We start from the raw sequence: 15,324 nt of genomic DNA, 5'->3' as shown, positions 1-15,324 counted from the left end.
TAGTCACAATAGTTAGTATTTGCAGTAGTCAGAGTAGTATTTGCAATAGTATTTGCAGTAGTCCCAGTAGTATTTACAGTAGTCCCAGTAGTATTTGCAGTAGTCCCAGCAGTATTTGCAATAGTATTTGCAGTAGTCCCAGTAGTATTTGCAGTAGTCCCAGCAGTATTTGCAATAGTATTTGCAGTAGTCCCAGTAGTATTTGCAGTAGTCCCAGCAGTATTTGCAATAGTATTTGCAGTAGTCCCAGTAGTATTTGCAGTAGTCCCAGCAGTATTTGCAATAGTATTTGCAGTAGTCCCAGCAGTATTTGCAATAGTATTTGCAGTAGTCCCAGTAGTATTTGCAGTAGTCCCAGCAGTATTTGCAGTAGTATTTGCAGTAGTCCCAGCAGTATTTGCAATAGTATTTGCAGTAGTCCCAGTAGTATTTGCAATAGTATTTGCAGTAGTCCCAGCAGTATTTGCAATAGTATTTGCAGTAGTCCCAGCAGTATTTGCAATAGTATTTGCAGTAGTCCCAGCAGTATTTGCAATAGTATTTGCAGTAGTCCCAGTAGTATTTGCAGTAGTAGCAGTAGTATTTGTAGTAGTAGTATTTGTTACTATTGAGCACAGTCGATGAGCTGATACTCGTTGGCGCGTTCGTAACAGGCTTTGACTCCATCGTCGTCCCAAAGATTCTGCACGTGCTCGAAAAACTCCTGAAAATACACAGAGTACACACCACACGTATTATTACTGCGTCTGGTGAGAAGAACTCCTGAAAATACACAGAGTACACACCACACGTATTATTACTGCGTCTGGTGAGAAGAACTCCTGAAAATACACAGAGTACACACCACACGTATTATTACTGCGTCTGGTGAGAAGTATTTATTTATTCAGTCAAGAGATGGTTCTAGTGAGGTCAGAGTTAGGTCAGAGTGAGGTCAGAGTGAGGTCAGAGTGAGGTCAGAGTGAGGTCAGAGTGAGGTCAGAGTGAGGTCAGAGTTAGGTCAGAGTGAGGTCAGAGTGAGGCCAGAGTGAGGTCAGAGTGAGGTCAGAGTTAGGTCAGAGTGAGGTCAGAGTGAGGCCAGAGTGAGGCCAGAGTGAGGTTAGAGTGAGGTCAGAGTGAGTTCAGAGTGAGGTCAGAGTGAGGTCAGAGTGAGGCCAGAGTGAGGTCAGAGTGAGGTCCGAGTGAAGTCAAAGTGAGGTCAGAGTGAGGTCAGAGTGAGGTCAGAGTGAGTTCAGAGTGAGGTCAGAGTGAGTTCAGAGTGAGGTCAGAGTGAGGTCAGAGTGAGGTCAGAGTGAGGTCAGAGTGAGGCCAGAGTGAGGTCCGAGTTAGGTCAGAGTGAGGTCAGAGTGAGGTCAGAGTGAGGTCAGAGTGAGGTCAGAGTGAGGTCAGAGTGAGGCCAGAGTGAGGTCAGAGTGAGGTCAGAGTGAGGTCAGAGTGAGGTCAGAGTGAGGTCAGAGTTAGGTCAGAGTGAGGTCAGAGTGAGGCCAGAGTGAGGTCAGAGTTAGGTCAGAGTTAGGTCAGAGTGAGGTCAGAGTGAGGTCAGAGTGAGGTCAGAGTGAGGTCAGAGTTAGGTCAGAGTGAGGTCAGAGTGAGGTCAGAGTGAGGCCAGAGTGAGGTCAGAGTGAGGTCAGAGTGAGGTCAGAGTGAGGTCAGAGTGAGGTCAGAGTGAGGCCAGAGTGAGGTCAGAGTTAGGTCAGAGTTAGGTCAGAGTGAGGTCAGAGTGAGGCTAGAGTGAGGTCAGAGTGAGGCCAGAGTGAGGTCAGAGTGAGGTCAGAGTGAGGCCAGAGTGAGGCCAGAGTGAGGCCAGAGTGAGGTCAGAGTGAGGTCAGAGTTGGGTCAGAGTGAGGTCAGAGTGAGGTCAGAGTTAGGTCAGAGTGAGGTCAGAGTGAGGTCCGAGTGAAGTCAAAGTGAGGTCAGAGTGAGGTCAGAGTGAGTTCAGAGTGAGGTCAGAGTGAGGTCAGAGTGAGGTCAGAGTGAGGTCAGAGTGAGGTCCGAGTTAGGTCAGAGTGAGGTCAGAGTGAGGTCAGAGTGAGGCCAGAGTGAAGTCAAAGTGAGGTCAGAGTTGGGTCAGAGTGAGGTCAGAGTGAGGCCAGAGTGAGGTCAGAGTGAGGTCAGAGTGAGGTCAGAGTTAGGTCAGAGTGAGGTCAGAGTGAGGTCAGAGTGAGTTCAGAGTGAGTTCAGAGTGAGGTCAGAGTGAGTTCAGAGTGAGGTCAGAGTGAGGTCAGAGTGAGGTCAGAGTGAGGCCAGAGTGAGGTCAGAGTGAGGTCCGAGTGAAGTCAAAGTGTGGTCAGAGTGAGGTCAGAGTGAGGTCAGAGTGAGGCCAGAGTGAGGTCCGAGTTAGGTCAGAGTGAGGTCAGAGTGAGGTCAGAGTGAGGTCAGAGTGAGGTCAGAGTGAGGTCAGAGTGAGGCCAGAGTGAGGTCAGAGTGAGGTCAGAGTGAGGTCAGAGTGAGGTCAGAGTGAGGCCAGAGTGAGGTCAGAGTTAGGTCAGAGTTAGGTCAGAGTGAGGTCAGAGTGAGGTCAGAGTGAGGTCAGAGTGAGGTCAGAGTTAGGTCAGAGTGAGGTCAGAGTGAGGTCAGAGTGAGGCCAGAGTGAGGTCAGAGTGAGGTCAGAGTGAGGTCAGAGTGAGGTCAGAGTGAGGTCAGAGTTAGGTCAGAGTGAGGTCAGAGTGAGGCCAGAGTGAGGTCAGAGTTAGGTCAGAGTTAGGTCAGAGTGAGGTCAGAGTGAGGCTAGAGTGAGGTCAGAGTGAGGCCAGAGTGAGGTCAGAGTGAGGTCAGAGTGAGGCCAGAGTGAGGCCAGAGTGAGGCCAGAGTGAGGTCAGAGTGAGGTCAGAGTTGGGTCAGAGTGAGGTCAGAGTGAGGTCAGAGTTAGGTCAGAGTGAGGTCAGAGTGAGGTCCGAGTGAAGTCAAAGTGAGGTCAGAGTGAGGTCAGAGTGAGTTCAGAGTGAGGTCAGAGTGAGGTCAGAGTGAGGTCAGAGTGAGGTCAGAGTGAGGTCCGAGTTAGGTCAGAGTGAGGTCAGAGTGAGGTCAGAGTGAGGCCAGAGTGAGGCCAGAGTGAAGTCAAAGTGAGGTCAGAGTGAGTTCAGAGTGAGGTCAGAGTGAGGCCAGAGTGAGGTCAGAGTGAGGTCAGAGTGAGGCCAGAGTGAGGCCAGAGTGAGGTCAGAGTGAGGTCAGAGTGAGGTCAGAGTGAGGCCAGAGTGAGGCCAGAGTGAGGTCAGAGTGAGGTCAGAGTTAGGTCAGAGTGAGGTCAGAGTGAGGTCAGAGTGAGGTCAGAGTGAGGCCAGAGTGAGGCCAGAGTGAGGTCAGAGTGAGGCCAGAGTGAGGTCAGAGTGAGGTCAGAGTGAGGTCAGAGTGAGGTCAGAGGGCAGGGCGGGGCCACAGTGACATCACAGCGTGTGAAAACACACTGACTTCCCAACAAGCACATTTAGTCTGTGTCTAATGAACTTCCTGTGGACCAATCACAGGCCTCCTGAGCCGCATAATTAGCCCCCGGTGACATCACAGATACAGGTGCGTCCCAGGTGAGGTCATTAGTGCTAACGACACGCTAAGCTAACAGAGCAAAGCATCATGGTCTCTGTAGTTGTCAGACTCTGGAGACATGAGCTCACACACACTGTTACCACGGCAACGCCTGGATACAAGCTCCATCAGGCTCGTGGTTCTCAACCTGAGGCCCGGGGACCACACATGGGGACCACATGGGGACCACATGGGGACCACATGGGGACCACATGGGGACCACATGGGGACCACATGGGGACGTAAGTCATCTGAAACACTACCAATGTTTTATATGTTTAAGACTCAGGTCAAAGGTCAAAGCTGCACTTTAGAATCACAATGAACAAACAGAGGAACAAAGATAAAACAGCCTAAACAAGTCAAAAAGAGAAACAATTTAAATCTGCTTTAGGATCAAAAATAATGTGCAGTTAAATGTACAGATGTAGAGCCTGCCTGAGGGGAGTGGCCTCCTGCCTGAGGGGAGTGGCCTCCTGCCTGAGGGGAGTGGCCTCCTGCCTGAGGGGAGTGGCCTCCTGCCTGAGGGGAGTGGCCTCCTGCCTGAGGGGAGTGGCCTCCTGCCTGAGGGGAGTGGTGCTGTAGTCTCTGTTTGTCCCTGGCTGTGGCTCCAGCGTACCACATGGTGATGGAGGAGGTGACGGAGGAGCTGATGGAGGAGGTAACGGAGGAGGTGATGGAGGAGGTGACGGAGGAGGTGATGGAGGAGGTGACGGAGGAGCTGATGGAGGAGGTAACGGAGGAGGTGATGGAGGAGGTGACGGAGGAGGTGATGGAGGAAGTGACGGAGGAGCTGATGGAGGAGGTAACGGAGGAAGGTGATGGAGGAGGTGACGGAGGAGCTGATGGAGGAGGTGACGGAGGAGGTGATGGAGGAGGTGACGGAGGAGCTGATGGAGGAGGTAACGGAGGAGGTGATGGAGGAGGTGACGGAGGAGCTGATGGAGGAGGTAACGGAGGAGGTGATGGCGGAGGTGACGGAGGAGCTGATGGAGGAGGTTACGGAGGAGCTGATGGCGGAGGTGACGGAGGAGGTAATGGAGGAGGTAATGGAGGAGGTGACGGAGGAGCTGATGGAGGAGGTAACGGAGGAGGTGATGGCGGAGGTGACGGAGGAGGTAATGGAGGAGGTAATGGAGGAGGTGACGGAGGAGCTGATGGAGGAGGTAACGGAGGAGGTGATGGAGGAGGTAACGGAGGAGGTAATGGTGAGGTCCCACTTGAGGTCCTGGTGATGGTGGGGGGGCTGTGGGTTGTTACCGCTCCACCTCCTGTAACAGTGGTGATGAGGGTGGTGTCGTCATGGTGATGAGGGTGGTGTCGTCATGGTGATGAGGGTGGTGCCGTCATGGTGATGAGGGTGGTGTCGTCATGGTGGTGAGGGTGGTGTCGTCATGTGAGGGTGGTGTCGTCATGGTGGTGAGGGTGGTGTCGTCATGTGAGGGTGGTGTTGTCATGGTGATGAGGGTGGTGCCATCATGGTGGTGAGGGTGGTGTCGTCATGTGAGGGTGGTGTCGTCATGGTGATGAGGGTGGTGTCGTCATGGTGATGAGGGTGGTGTCGTCATGTGAGGGTGGTGTCGTCATGGTGATGAGGGTGGTGTCGTCATGGTGGTGAGGGTGGTGTTGTCATGGTGATGAGGGTGGTGTCGTCATGGTGGTGAGGGTGGTGTCGTCATGGTGATGAGGGTGGTGTCGTCATGTGAGGGTGGTGTCGTCATGGTGATGAGGGTGGTGTCGTCATGGTGGTGAGGGTGGTGTCGTCATGTGAGGGTGGTGTCGTCATGTGAGGGTGGTGTCGTCATGGTGATGAGGGTGGTGTCGTCATGGTGGTGAGGGTGGTGTCGTCATGGTGGTGAGGGTGGTGTCGTCATGGTGGTGAGGGTGGTGTCGTCATGTGAGGGTGGTGTCGTCATGGTGGTGAGGGTGGTGTCGTCATGTGAGGGTGGTGTTGTCATGGTGATGAGGGTGGTGCCATCATGGTGGTGAGGGTGGTGTCGTCATGTGAGGGTGGTGTCGTCATGGTGATGAGGGTGGTGTCGTCATGGTGATGAGGGTGGTGTCGTCATGTGAGGGTGGTGTCGTCATGGTGATGAGGGTGGTGTCGTCATGGTGGTGAGGGTGGTGTTGTCATGGTGATGAGGGTGGTGTCGTCATGGTGGTGAGGGTGGTGTCGTCATGGTGATGAGGGTGGTGTCGTCATGTGAGGGTGGTGTCGTCATGGTGATGAGGGTGGTGTCGTCATGGTGGTGAGGGTGGTGTCGTCATGTGAGGGTGGTGTCGTCATGTGAGGGTGGTGTCGTCATGGTGATGAGGGTGGTGTCGTCATGGTGGTGAGGGTGGTGTCGTCATGGTGGTGAGGGTGGTGTCGTCATGGTGGTGAGGGTGGTGTCGTCATGGTGAGAAGGGTGGTGTTGTCATGGTGATGAGGGTGGTGTCGTCATGGTGGTGAGGGTGGTGTCGTCATGGTGATGAGGGTGGTGTCGTCATGTGAGGGTGGTGTCGTCATGGTGATGAGGGTGGTGTCGTCATGGTGGTGAGGGTGGTGTCGTCATGTGAGGGTGGTGTCGTCATGGTGATGAGGGTGGTGTCGTCATGGTGGTGAGGGTGGTGTCGTCATGGTGAGAAGGGTGGTGCCGTCATGGTGGTGAGGGTGGTGTCGTCATGTGAGGGTGGTGTCGTCATGGTGATGAGGGTGGTGTCGTCATGGTGGTGAGGGTGGTGTCGTCATGGTGAGAAGGGTGGTGCCGTCATGGTGATGAGGGTGGTGTCGTCATGTGAGGGTGGTGTCGTCATGTGAGGGTGGTGTCGTCATGTGAGGGTGGTGTCGTCATGGTGGTGAGGGTGGTGTCGTCATGGTGGTGAGGGTGGTGCCGTCATGGTGATGAGGGTGGTGTCGTCATGTGAGGGTGGTGTCGTCATGGTGGTGAGGGTGGTGTCGTCATGTGAGGGTGGTGTTGTCATGGTGATGAGGGTGGTGTCGTCATGGTGAGAAGGGTGGTGCCGTCATGGTGATGAGGGTGGTGTCGTCATGTGAGGGTGGTGTCGTCATGTGAGGGTGGTGTCGTCATGGTGATGAGGGTGGTGTCGTCATGGTGGTGAGGGTGGTGCCGTCATGGTGATGAGGGTGGTGTCGTCATGTGAGGGTGGTGTCATCATGTGAGGGTGGTGTCGTCATGGTGATGAGGGTGGTGTCGTCATGGTGGTGAGGGTGGTGTCGTCATGTGAGGGTGGTGTCGTCATGGTGATGAGGGTGGTGTCGTCATGGTGGTGAGGGTGGTGTCGTCATGGTGAGAAGGGTGGTGCCGTCATGGTGATGAGGGTGGTGTCGTCATGTGAGGGTGGTGTCGTCATGTGAGGGTGGTGTCGTCATGTGAGGGTGGTGTCGTCATGGTGGTGAGGGTGGTGCCGTCATGGTGATGAGGGTGGTGTCGTCATGTGAGGGTGGTGTCGTCATGGTGATGAGGGTGGTGTCGTCATGGTGGTGAGGGTGGTGTTGTCATGGTGATGAGGGTGGTGTCGTCATGGTGGTGAGGGTGGTGTCGTCATGGTGATGAGGGTGGTGTCGTCATGTGAGGGTGGTGTCGTCATGGTGATGAGGGTGGTGTCGTCATGGTGGTGAGGGTGGTGTCGTCATGTGAGGGTGGTGTCGTCATGTGAGGGTGGTGTCGTCATGGTGATGAGGGTGGTGTCGTCATGGTGGTGAGGGTGGTGTCGTCATGGTGGTGAGGGTGGTGTCGTCATGGTGGTGAGGGTGGTGTCGTCATGTGAGGGTGGTGTCGTCATGGTGGTGAGGGTGGTGTCGTCATGTGAGGGTGGTGTTGTCATGGTGATGAGGGTGGTGCCATCATGGTGGTGAGGGTGGTGTCGTCATGTGAGGGTGGTGTTGTCATGGTGATGAGGGTGGTGCCATCATGGTGGTGAGGGTGGTGTCGTCATGTGAGGGTGGTGTCGTCATGGTGATGAGGGTGGTGTCGTCATGGTGATGAGGGTGGTGTCGTCATGTGAGGGTGGTGTCGTCATGGTGATGAGGGTGGTGTCGTCATGGTGGTGAGGGTGGTGTTGTCATGGTGATGAGGGTGGTGTCGTCATGGTGGTGAGGGTGGTGTCGTCATGGTGATGAGGGTGGTGTCGTCATGTGAGGGTGGTGTCGTCATGGTGATGAGGGTGGTGTCGTCATGGTGGTGAGGGTGGTGTCGTCATGTGAGGGTGGTGTCGTCATGTGAGGGTGGTGTCGTCATGGTGATGAGGGTGGTGTCGTCATGGTGGTGAGGGTGGTGTCGTCATGGTGGTGAGGGTGGTGTCGTCATGGTGGTGAGGGTGGTGTCGTCATGGTGAGAAGGGTGGTGTTGTCATGGTGATGAGGGTGGTGTCGTCATGGTGGTGAGGGTGGTGTCGTCATGGTGATGAGGGTGGTGTCGTCATGTGAGGGTGGTGTCGTCATGGTGATGAGGGTGGTGTCGTCATGGTGGTGAGGGTGGTGTCGTCATGTGAGGGTGGTGTCGTCATGGTGATGAGGGTGGTGTCGTCATGGTGGTGAGGGTGGTGTCGTCATGGTGAGAAGGGTGGTGCCGTCATGGTGGTGAGGGTGGTGTCGTCATGTGAGGGTGGTGTCGTCATGGTGATGAGGGTGGTGTCGTCATGGTGGTGAGGGTGGTGTCGTCATGGTGAGAAGGGTGGTGCCGTCATGGTGATGAGGGTGGTGTCGTCATGTGAGGGTGGTGTCGTCATGTGAGGGTGGTGTCGTCATGTGAGGGTGGTGTCGTCATGGTGGTGAGGGTGGTGCCGTCATGGTGATGAGGGTGGTGTCGTCATGTGAGGGTGGTGTCGTCATGTGAGGGTGGTGTCGTCATGTGAGGGTGGTGTCGTCATGACGATGAGGCGGGTGCCGTCATGGTGATGAGGGTGGTGTCGTCATGTGAGGGTGGTGTCGTCATGGTGATGAGGGTGGTGTCGTCATGGTGATGAGGGTGGTGCCGTCATGGTGATGAGGGTGGTGTCGTCATGGTGGTGAGGGTGGTGTCGTCATGTGAGGGTGGTGTTGTCATGGTGATGAGGGTGGTGCCATCATGGTGGTGAGGGTGGTGTCGTCATGTGAGGGTGGTGTCGTCATGGTGATGAGGGTGGTGTCGTCATGGTGATGAGGGTGGTGTCGTCATGTGAGGGTGGTGTCGTCATGGTGATGAGGGTGGTGTCGTCATGGTGGTGAGGGTGGTGTTGTCATGGTGATGAGGGTGGTGTCGTCATGGTGGTGAGGGTGGTGTCGTCATGGTGATGAGGGTGGTGTCGTCATGTGAGGGTGGTGTCGTCATGGTGATGAGGGTGGTGTCGTCATGGTGGTGAGGGTGGTGTCGTCATGTGAGGGTGGTGTCGTCATGGTGATGAGGGTGGTGTCGTCATGGTGGTGAGGGTGGTGTCGTCATGGTGGTGAGGGTGGTGTCGTCATGGTGGTGAGGGTGGTGTCGTCATGGTGAGAAGGGTGGTGTTGTCATGGTGATGAGGGTGGTGTCGTCATGGTGGTGAGGGTGGTGTCGTCATGGTGATGAGGGTGGTGTCGTCATGTGAGGGTGGTGTCGTCATGGTGATGAGGGTGGTGTCGTCATGGTGGTGAGGGTGGTGTCGTCATGTGAGGGTGGTGTCGTCATGGTGATGAGGGTGGTGTCGTCATGGTGGTGAGGGTGGTGTCGTCATGGTGAGAAGGGTGGTGCCGTCATGGTGGTGAGGGTGGTGTCGTCATGTGAGGGTGGTGTCGTCATGGTGATGAGGGTGGTGTCGTCATGGTGGTGAGGGTGGTGTCGTCATGGTGAGAAGGGTGGTGCCGTCATGGTGATGAGGGTGGTGTCGTCATGTGAGGGTGGTGTCGTCATGTGAGGGTGGTGTCGTCATGGTGATGAGGGTGGTGTCGTCATGGTGGTGAGGGTGGTGTCGTCATGGTGGTGAGGGTGGTGCCGTCATGGTGATGAGGGTGGTGTCGTCATGTGAGGGTGGTGTCGTCATGGTGGTGAGGGTGGTGTCGTCATGTGAGGGTGGTGTCGTCATGGTGATGAGGGTGGTGTCGTCATGGTGAGAAGGGTGGTGCCGTCATGGTGATGAGGGTGGTGTCGTCATGTGAGGGTGGTGTCGTCATGTGAGGGTGGTGTCGTCATGGTGATGAGGGTGGTGTCGTCATGGTGGTGAGGGTGGTGCCGTCATGGTGATGAGGGTGGTGTCGTCATGTGAGGGTGGTGTCATCATGTGAGGGTGGTGTCGTCATGGTGATGAGGGTGGTGTCGTCATGGTGGTGAGGGTGGTGTCGTCATGTGAGGGTGGTGTCGTCATGGTGATGAGGGTGGTGTCGTCATGGTGGTGAGGGTGGTGCCGTCATGGTGATGAGGGTGGTGTCGTCATGTGAGGGTGGTGTCATCATGTGAGGGTGGTGTCGTCATGGTGATGAGGGTGGTGTCGTCATGGTGGTGAGGGTGGTGTCGTCATGTGAGGGTGGTGTCGTCATGGTGATGAGGGTGGTGTCGTCATGGTGGTGAGGGTGGTGTCGTCATGGTGAGAAGGGTGGTGCCGTCATGGTGATGAGGGTGGTGTCGTCATGTGAGGGTGGTGTCGTCATGTGAGGGTGGTGTCGTCATGGTGGTGAGGGTGGTGCCGTCATGGTGATGAGGGTGGTGTCGTCATGTGAGGGTGGTGTCGTCATGTGAGGGTGGTGTCGTCATGACGATGAGGCGGGTGCCGTCATGGTGATGAGGGTGGTGTCGTCATGTGAGGGTGGTGTCGTCATGGTGATGAGGGTGGTGTTGTCATGGTGGTGAGGGTGGTGCCGTCATGGTGATGAGGGTGGTGTCGTCATGTGAGGGTGGTGTCGTCATGTGAGGGTGGTGTCGTCATGACGATGAGGCGGGTGCCGTCATGGTGATGAGGGTGGTGTCGTCATGTGAGGGTGGTGTCGTCATGGTGATGAGGGTGGTGTCGTCATGGTGGTGAGGGTGGTGTCGTCATGGTAAGAAGGGTGGTGCCGTCATGGTGATGAGGGTGGTGTCGTCATGTGAGGGTGGTGTCGTCATGTGAGGGTGGTGTCGTCATGGTGATGAGGGTGGTGTCGTCATGTGAGGGTGGTGTCGTCATGGTGGTGAGGGTGGTGCCGTCATGGTGATGAGGGTGGTGTCGTCATGTGAGGGTGGTGTCGTCATGTGAGGGTGGTGTCGTCATGTGAGGGTGGTGTCGTCATGTGAGGGTGGTGTCGTCATGACGATGAGGCGGGTGCCGTCATGGTGATGAGGGTGGTGTCGTCATGTGAGGGTGGTGTCGTCATGGTGATGAGGGTGGTGTCGTCATGGTGGTGAGGGTGGTGTCGTCATGGTGAGAAGGGTGGTGCCGTCATGGTGATGAGGGTGGTGTCGTCATGTGAGGGTGGTGTCATCATGTGAGGGAGGTGTCGTCATGACGATGAGGCGGGTGCCGTCATGGTGATGAGGGTGGTGTCGTCATGGTGAGAAGGGTGGTGCCGTCATGGTGATGAGGGTGGTGTCGTGGCTGCAGGTGCAGCAGGTTGTGTACAGGGAGAAGAGCAGGGGGGACAGTACACAGCCCTGTGGAGCTCCTGTGTCTGAGACGTTCTTTTTGTGCCACTAGGTTTATTCAAACACTCACAACCTCTGTAGGTGATCTAGACATGGGAGGGCATCTGGCTCACCTCGGTGTACTCGAAGTCGGTCAGAGGAGCGATGCTCTTGATGTAATCGACTCGGTGCTGGTTCTGAGGGTTTCCCAGAGCCACAGGGGGCGCCAGCGAGCTCATGGCAGAGATGATGGTCTGTGACAAGAAAACAAAGCAAGCACCTTTCATTTGCCTTTTTGTCTGTTTTTAAAGATGTTGTTGCTCATGGGCTTTATTGACAGGACAGTGTGAAATGGGGGATGAAGGAGAAGGGAGGACATGCAGCAAATTGAGCCTTAACCACTTGACCACCAGGCAGCACTCATTTGCAATACGAATACTCTAATACAATGCTTCACTTTCTGGGGGACATTGTCTCGCAGTAGAACATGAGACCAGGACGTACCACCATGGCGTCCTTCACGTTCTTGCGGATGTCCTGGGCCTTCTCCTGCTTCTCCCTAGAACCAAACACAGCTTCAGTTTGTGAACACTAACCCTAACCCTGACCCGCGTCGCTAGCTCACTGTGCCCCGCCTGACGCGCGTCGCTAGCTCACTGTGCCCCGCCTGACGCGCGTCGCTAGCTCACTGTGCCCCGCCTGACGCGCGTCGCTAGCTCACTGTGCCCCACCTGACCCGCGTCGCTAGCTCACCTGACCCACGTCGCTAGCTCACTGTGCCCCGCCTGACGCGGGTCGCTAGCTCACTGTGCCCCGCCTGACCCGCGTCGCTAGCTCACTGTGCCCCGCCTGACCCGCGTCGCTAGCTCACTGTGCCCCGCCTGACCCGCGTCGCTAGCTCACTGTGCCCCGCCTGACCCGCGTCGCTAGCTCACTGTGCCCCGCCTGACGCGGGTCGCTAGCTCACTGTGCCCCGCCTGACCCGCGTCGCTAGCTCACTGTGCCCCGCCTGACCCGCGTCGCTAGCTCACTGTGCCCCGCCTGACCCGCGTCGCTAGCTCACTGTGCCCCGCCTGACCCGCGTCGCTAGCTCACTGTGCCCCGCCTGACCCGCGTCGCTAGCTCACTGTGCCCCGCCTGACCCGCGTCGCTAGCTCACTGTGCCCCGCCTGACCCGCGTCGCTAGCTCACTGTGCCCCGCCTGACCCGCGTCGCTAGCTCACTGTGCCCCGCCTGACCCGCGTCGCTAGCTCACTGTGCCCCGCCTGACCCGCGTCGCTAGCTCACTGTGCCCCGCCTGACGCGCGTCGCTAGCTCACTGTGCCCCGCCTGACGCGCGTCGCTAGCTCACTGTGCCCCACCTGACCCGCGTCGCTAGCTCACCTGACCCACGTCGCTAGCTCACTGTGCCCCGCCTGACGCGGGTCGCTAGCTCACTGTGCCCCGCCTGACCCGCGTCGCTAGCTCACTGTGCCCCGCCTGACCCGCGTCGCTAGCTCACTGTGCCCCGCCTGACCCGCGTCGCTAGCTCACTGTGCCCCGCCTGACCCGCGTCGCTAGCTCACTGTGCCCCGCCTGACCCGCGTCGCTAGCTCACTGTGCCCCGCCTGACCCGCGTCGCTAGCTCACTGTGCCCCGCCTGACCCGCGTCGCTAGCTCACTGTGCCCCGCCTGACCCGCGTCGCTAGCTCACTGTGCCCCGCCTGACCCGCGTCGCTAGCTCACTGTGCCCCGCCTGACCCGCGTCGCTAGCTCACTGTGCCCCGCCTGACCCGCGTCGCTAGCTCACTGTGCCCCGCCTGACCCGCGTCGCTAGCTCACTGTGCCCCGCCTGACCCGCGTCGCTAGCTCACTGTGCCCCGCCTGACCCGCGTCGCTAGCTCACTGTGCCCCGCCTGACCCGCGTCGCTAGCTCACTGTGCCCCGCCTGACCCGCGTCGCTAGCTCACTGTGCCCCGCCTGACCCGCGTCGCTAGCTCACTGTGCCCCGCCTGACCCGCGTCGCTAGCTCACTGTGCCCCGCCTGACCCGCGTCGCTAGCTCACTGTGCCCCGCCTGACCCGCGTCGCTAGCTCACTGTGCCCCGCCTGACCCGCGTCGCTAACCCCTGCAGTTAGGCTAATGCCAATGAGAACTTTACTAAATAAAGCGATTTGGATCCACATTGTGGCTGAACAGTTTTGAGTCAAAAGTGAAAATAAACTGAAATATGCTGAAACTGAAACAAAAACTAAGAGAAAACATAAAAAAGTGACTGATGTCTCACTCTGCGTTAAAGCCGTCGACGTGAAGGATCCTCATCTGTTTGACGATGGTGCTTTTCCCAGATTCACCAGCTCCTGAAACATAAAGGGCCAAGTTTAGACCTGGTTTAGTCCTGGTTTAGTCCTGGTTTGGACCTGGTTTAGTCCTGGTTTAGTCCTGGTTTAGTCCTGGTTTAGTCCTGGTTCAGTCCTGGTTTAGTCCTGGTTTAGACCTGGTTTAGTCCTGGTTTAGTCCTGGTTTAGTCCTGGTTTAGTCCTGGTTTAGTCCTGCTTTAGTCCTGGTTTAGTCCTGGTTTTGTCTTGGTTTAGTCCTGGTTTAGTCCTGGTTTAGTCCTGGTTTACACCTTGTTTAGTCCTGGTTTAGTCCTGGTTTAGTCCTGGTTTAGTCCTGGTATAGTCCTGGTTTAGTCCTGGTTTAGTCCTGCTTTAGTCCTGCTTTAGTCCTGGTTTAGACCTGCTTTAGTCCTGGTTTAGTCCTGGTTTGGACCTGGTTTAGTCCTGGTTTAGTCCTGGTTTAGTCCTGCTTTAGTCCTGGTTTGGACCTGCTTTAGTCCTGGTTTAGTCCTGCTTTAGTCCTGGTTTAGACCTGCTTTAGTCCTGGCTTAGTCCTGGTTTAGTCCTTGTTTAGTCCTGGTTTAGTCCTGGTTTAGTCCTGGTTTAGTCCTGGTTTAGTCCTGCTTTAGTCCTGGTTTAGACCTGGTTTAGTCCTGGTTTATTCCTGGTTTAGTCCTGGTTTAGTCCTGCTTTAGTCCTGGTTTAGTCCTGGTTTAGACCTGGTTTAGTCCTGGTTTAGTCCTGGTTTAGTCCTGCTTTAGTCCTGGTTTAGACCTGGTTTAGTCCTGGTTTAGTCCTGCTTTAGTCCTGGTTTAGTCCTGCTTTAGTCCTGGTTTAGTCCTGGTTTAGTCCTGCTTTAGTCCTGGTTTAGTCCTGGTTTAGACCTGGTTTAGTCCTGGTTTAGTCCTGGTTTAGTCCTGCTTTAGTCCTGGTTTAGACCTGGTTTAGTCCTGCTTTAGTCCTGGTTTAGTCCTTGTTTAGACCTGCTTTAGTCCTGGTTTAGTCCTGGTTTAGACCTGGTTTAGTCCTGGTTAAGACCTGCTTTAGTCCTGCTTCAGTCCTGCTTTAGTCCTGGTTTAGTCCTGCTTTAGTCCTGGCTTAGTCCTGGTTTAGTCCTGGTTTAGTCCTGGTTTAGTCCTGCTTTAGTCCTGGTTTAGTCCTGGTTTAGACCTGCTTTAGTCCTGCTTTAGTCCTGGTTTAGTCCTGCTTTAGTCCTGGTTTAGTCCTGGTTTAGTCCTGCTTTAGTCCTGGTTTAGTCCTGGTTTAGACCTGCTTTAGTCCTGCTTTAGTCCTGCTTTAGTCCTGGTTTAGTCCTGCTTTAGTCCTGGCTTAGTCCTGGTTTAGTCCTGGTTTAGTCCTGGTTTAGTCCTGCTTTAGTCCTGGTTTAGTCCTGGTTTAGTCCTGCTTTAGTCCTGGTTTAGTCCTGGTTTAGACCTGCTTTAGTCCTGCTTTAGTCCTGCTTTAGTCCTGGTTTAGTCCTGCTTTAGTCCTGGTTTAGTCCTGGTTTAGTCCTGGTTTAGTCCTGGTTTAGACCTGGTTTAGTCCTGGTTTAGTCCTGCTTTAGTCCTGCTTTAGTCCTGCTTTAGTCCTGCTTTAGTCCTGGTTTAGACCTGCTTTAGTCCTGGTTTAGTCCTGGTTTAGACCTGGTTTAGTCCTGCTTTAGTCCTGCTTTAGTCCTGGTTTAGTCCTGGTTTGGACCTGCTTTAGTCCTGGTTTAGTCCTGGTTTAGACCTGGTTTAGTCCTGCTTTAGTCCTGCTTTAGTCCTGGTTTAGTCCTGCTTTAGTCCTGCTTTAGTCCTGGTTTAGACCTGCTTTAGTCCTGGTTTAGTCCTGGTTTAGACCTGGTTTAGTCCTGCTTTAGTCCTGCTTTAGTCCTGGTTTAGTCCTGGTTTGGACCTGGTTTAGTCCTGCTTTAGTCCTGGTTTAGTCCTGGTTTA

At 55.5% G+C, this 15,324-nt stretch overlaps 1 protein-coding gene across 1 annotated transcript; it reads right to left on the bottom strand.

The window, feature by feature from the left end:
- Positions 1 to 586: 586 nt before the first annotated feature.
- On the bottom strand, positions 587 to 13,370 carry LOC140383482 (guanine nucleotide-binding protein G(olf) subunit alpha-like). The gene is made up of 4 exons (XM_072465942.1): positions 13,336 to 13,370; positions 11,574 to 11,628; positions 11,204 to 11,323; positions 587 to 703 (listed from the first exon to the last, which is right to left on the bottom strand). Exons 1-4 carry the CDS (start codon positions 13,368 to 13,370, stop codon positions 605 to 607), a joined length of 309 nt encoding a protein of 102 aa, XP_072322043.1. The 3' UTR covers positions 587 to 604.
- Positions 13,371 to 15,324: the final 1,954 nt, after the last annotated feature.

The sequence above is a fragment of the Eucyclogobius newberryi genome, unplaced genomic scaffold, assembly GCF_026437365.1.
Source record: "Eucyclogobius newberryi isolate DKJ021-1_F unplaced genomic scaffold, fEucNew1.0.hap1 SCAF_509, whole genome shotgun sequence".
Taxonomy (NCBI): domain Eukaryota; kingdom Metazoa; phylum Chordata; class Actinopteri; order Gobiiformes; family Gobiidae; genus Eucyclogobius; species Eucyclogobius newberryi.
Note: the sequence above shows the minus strand (reverse complement) of the source record. Positions and strands in the feature narration are given on the sequence as shown.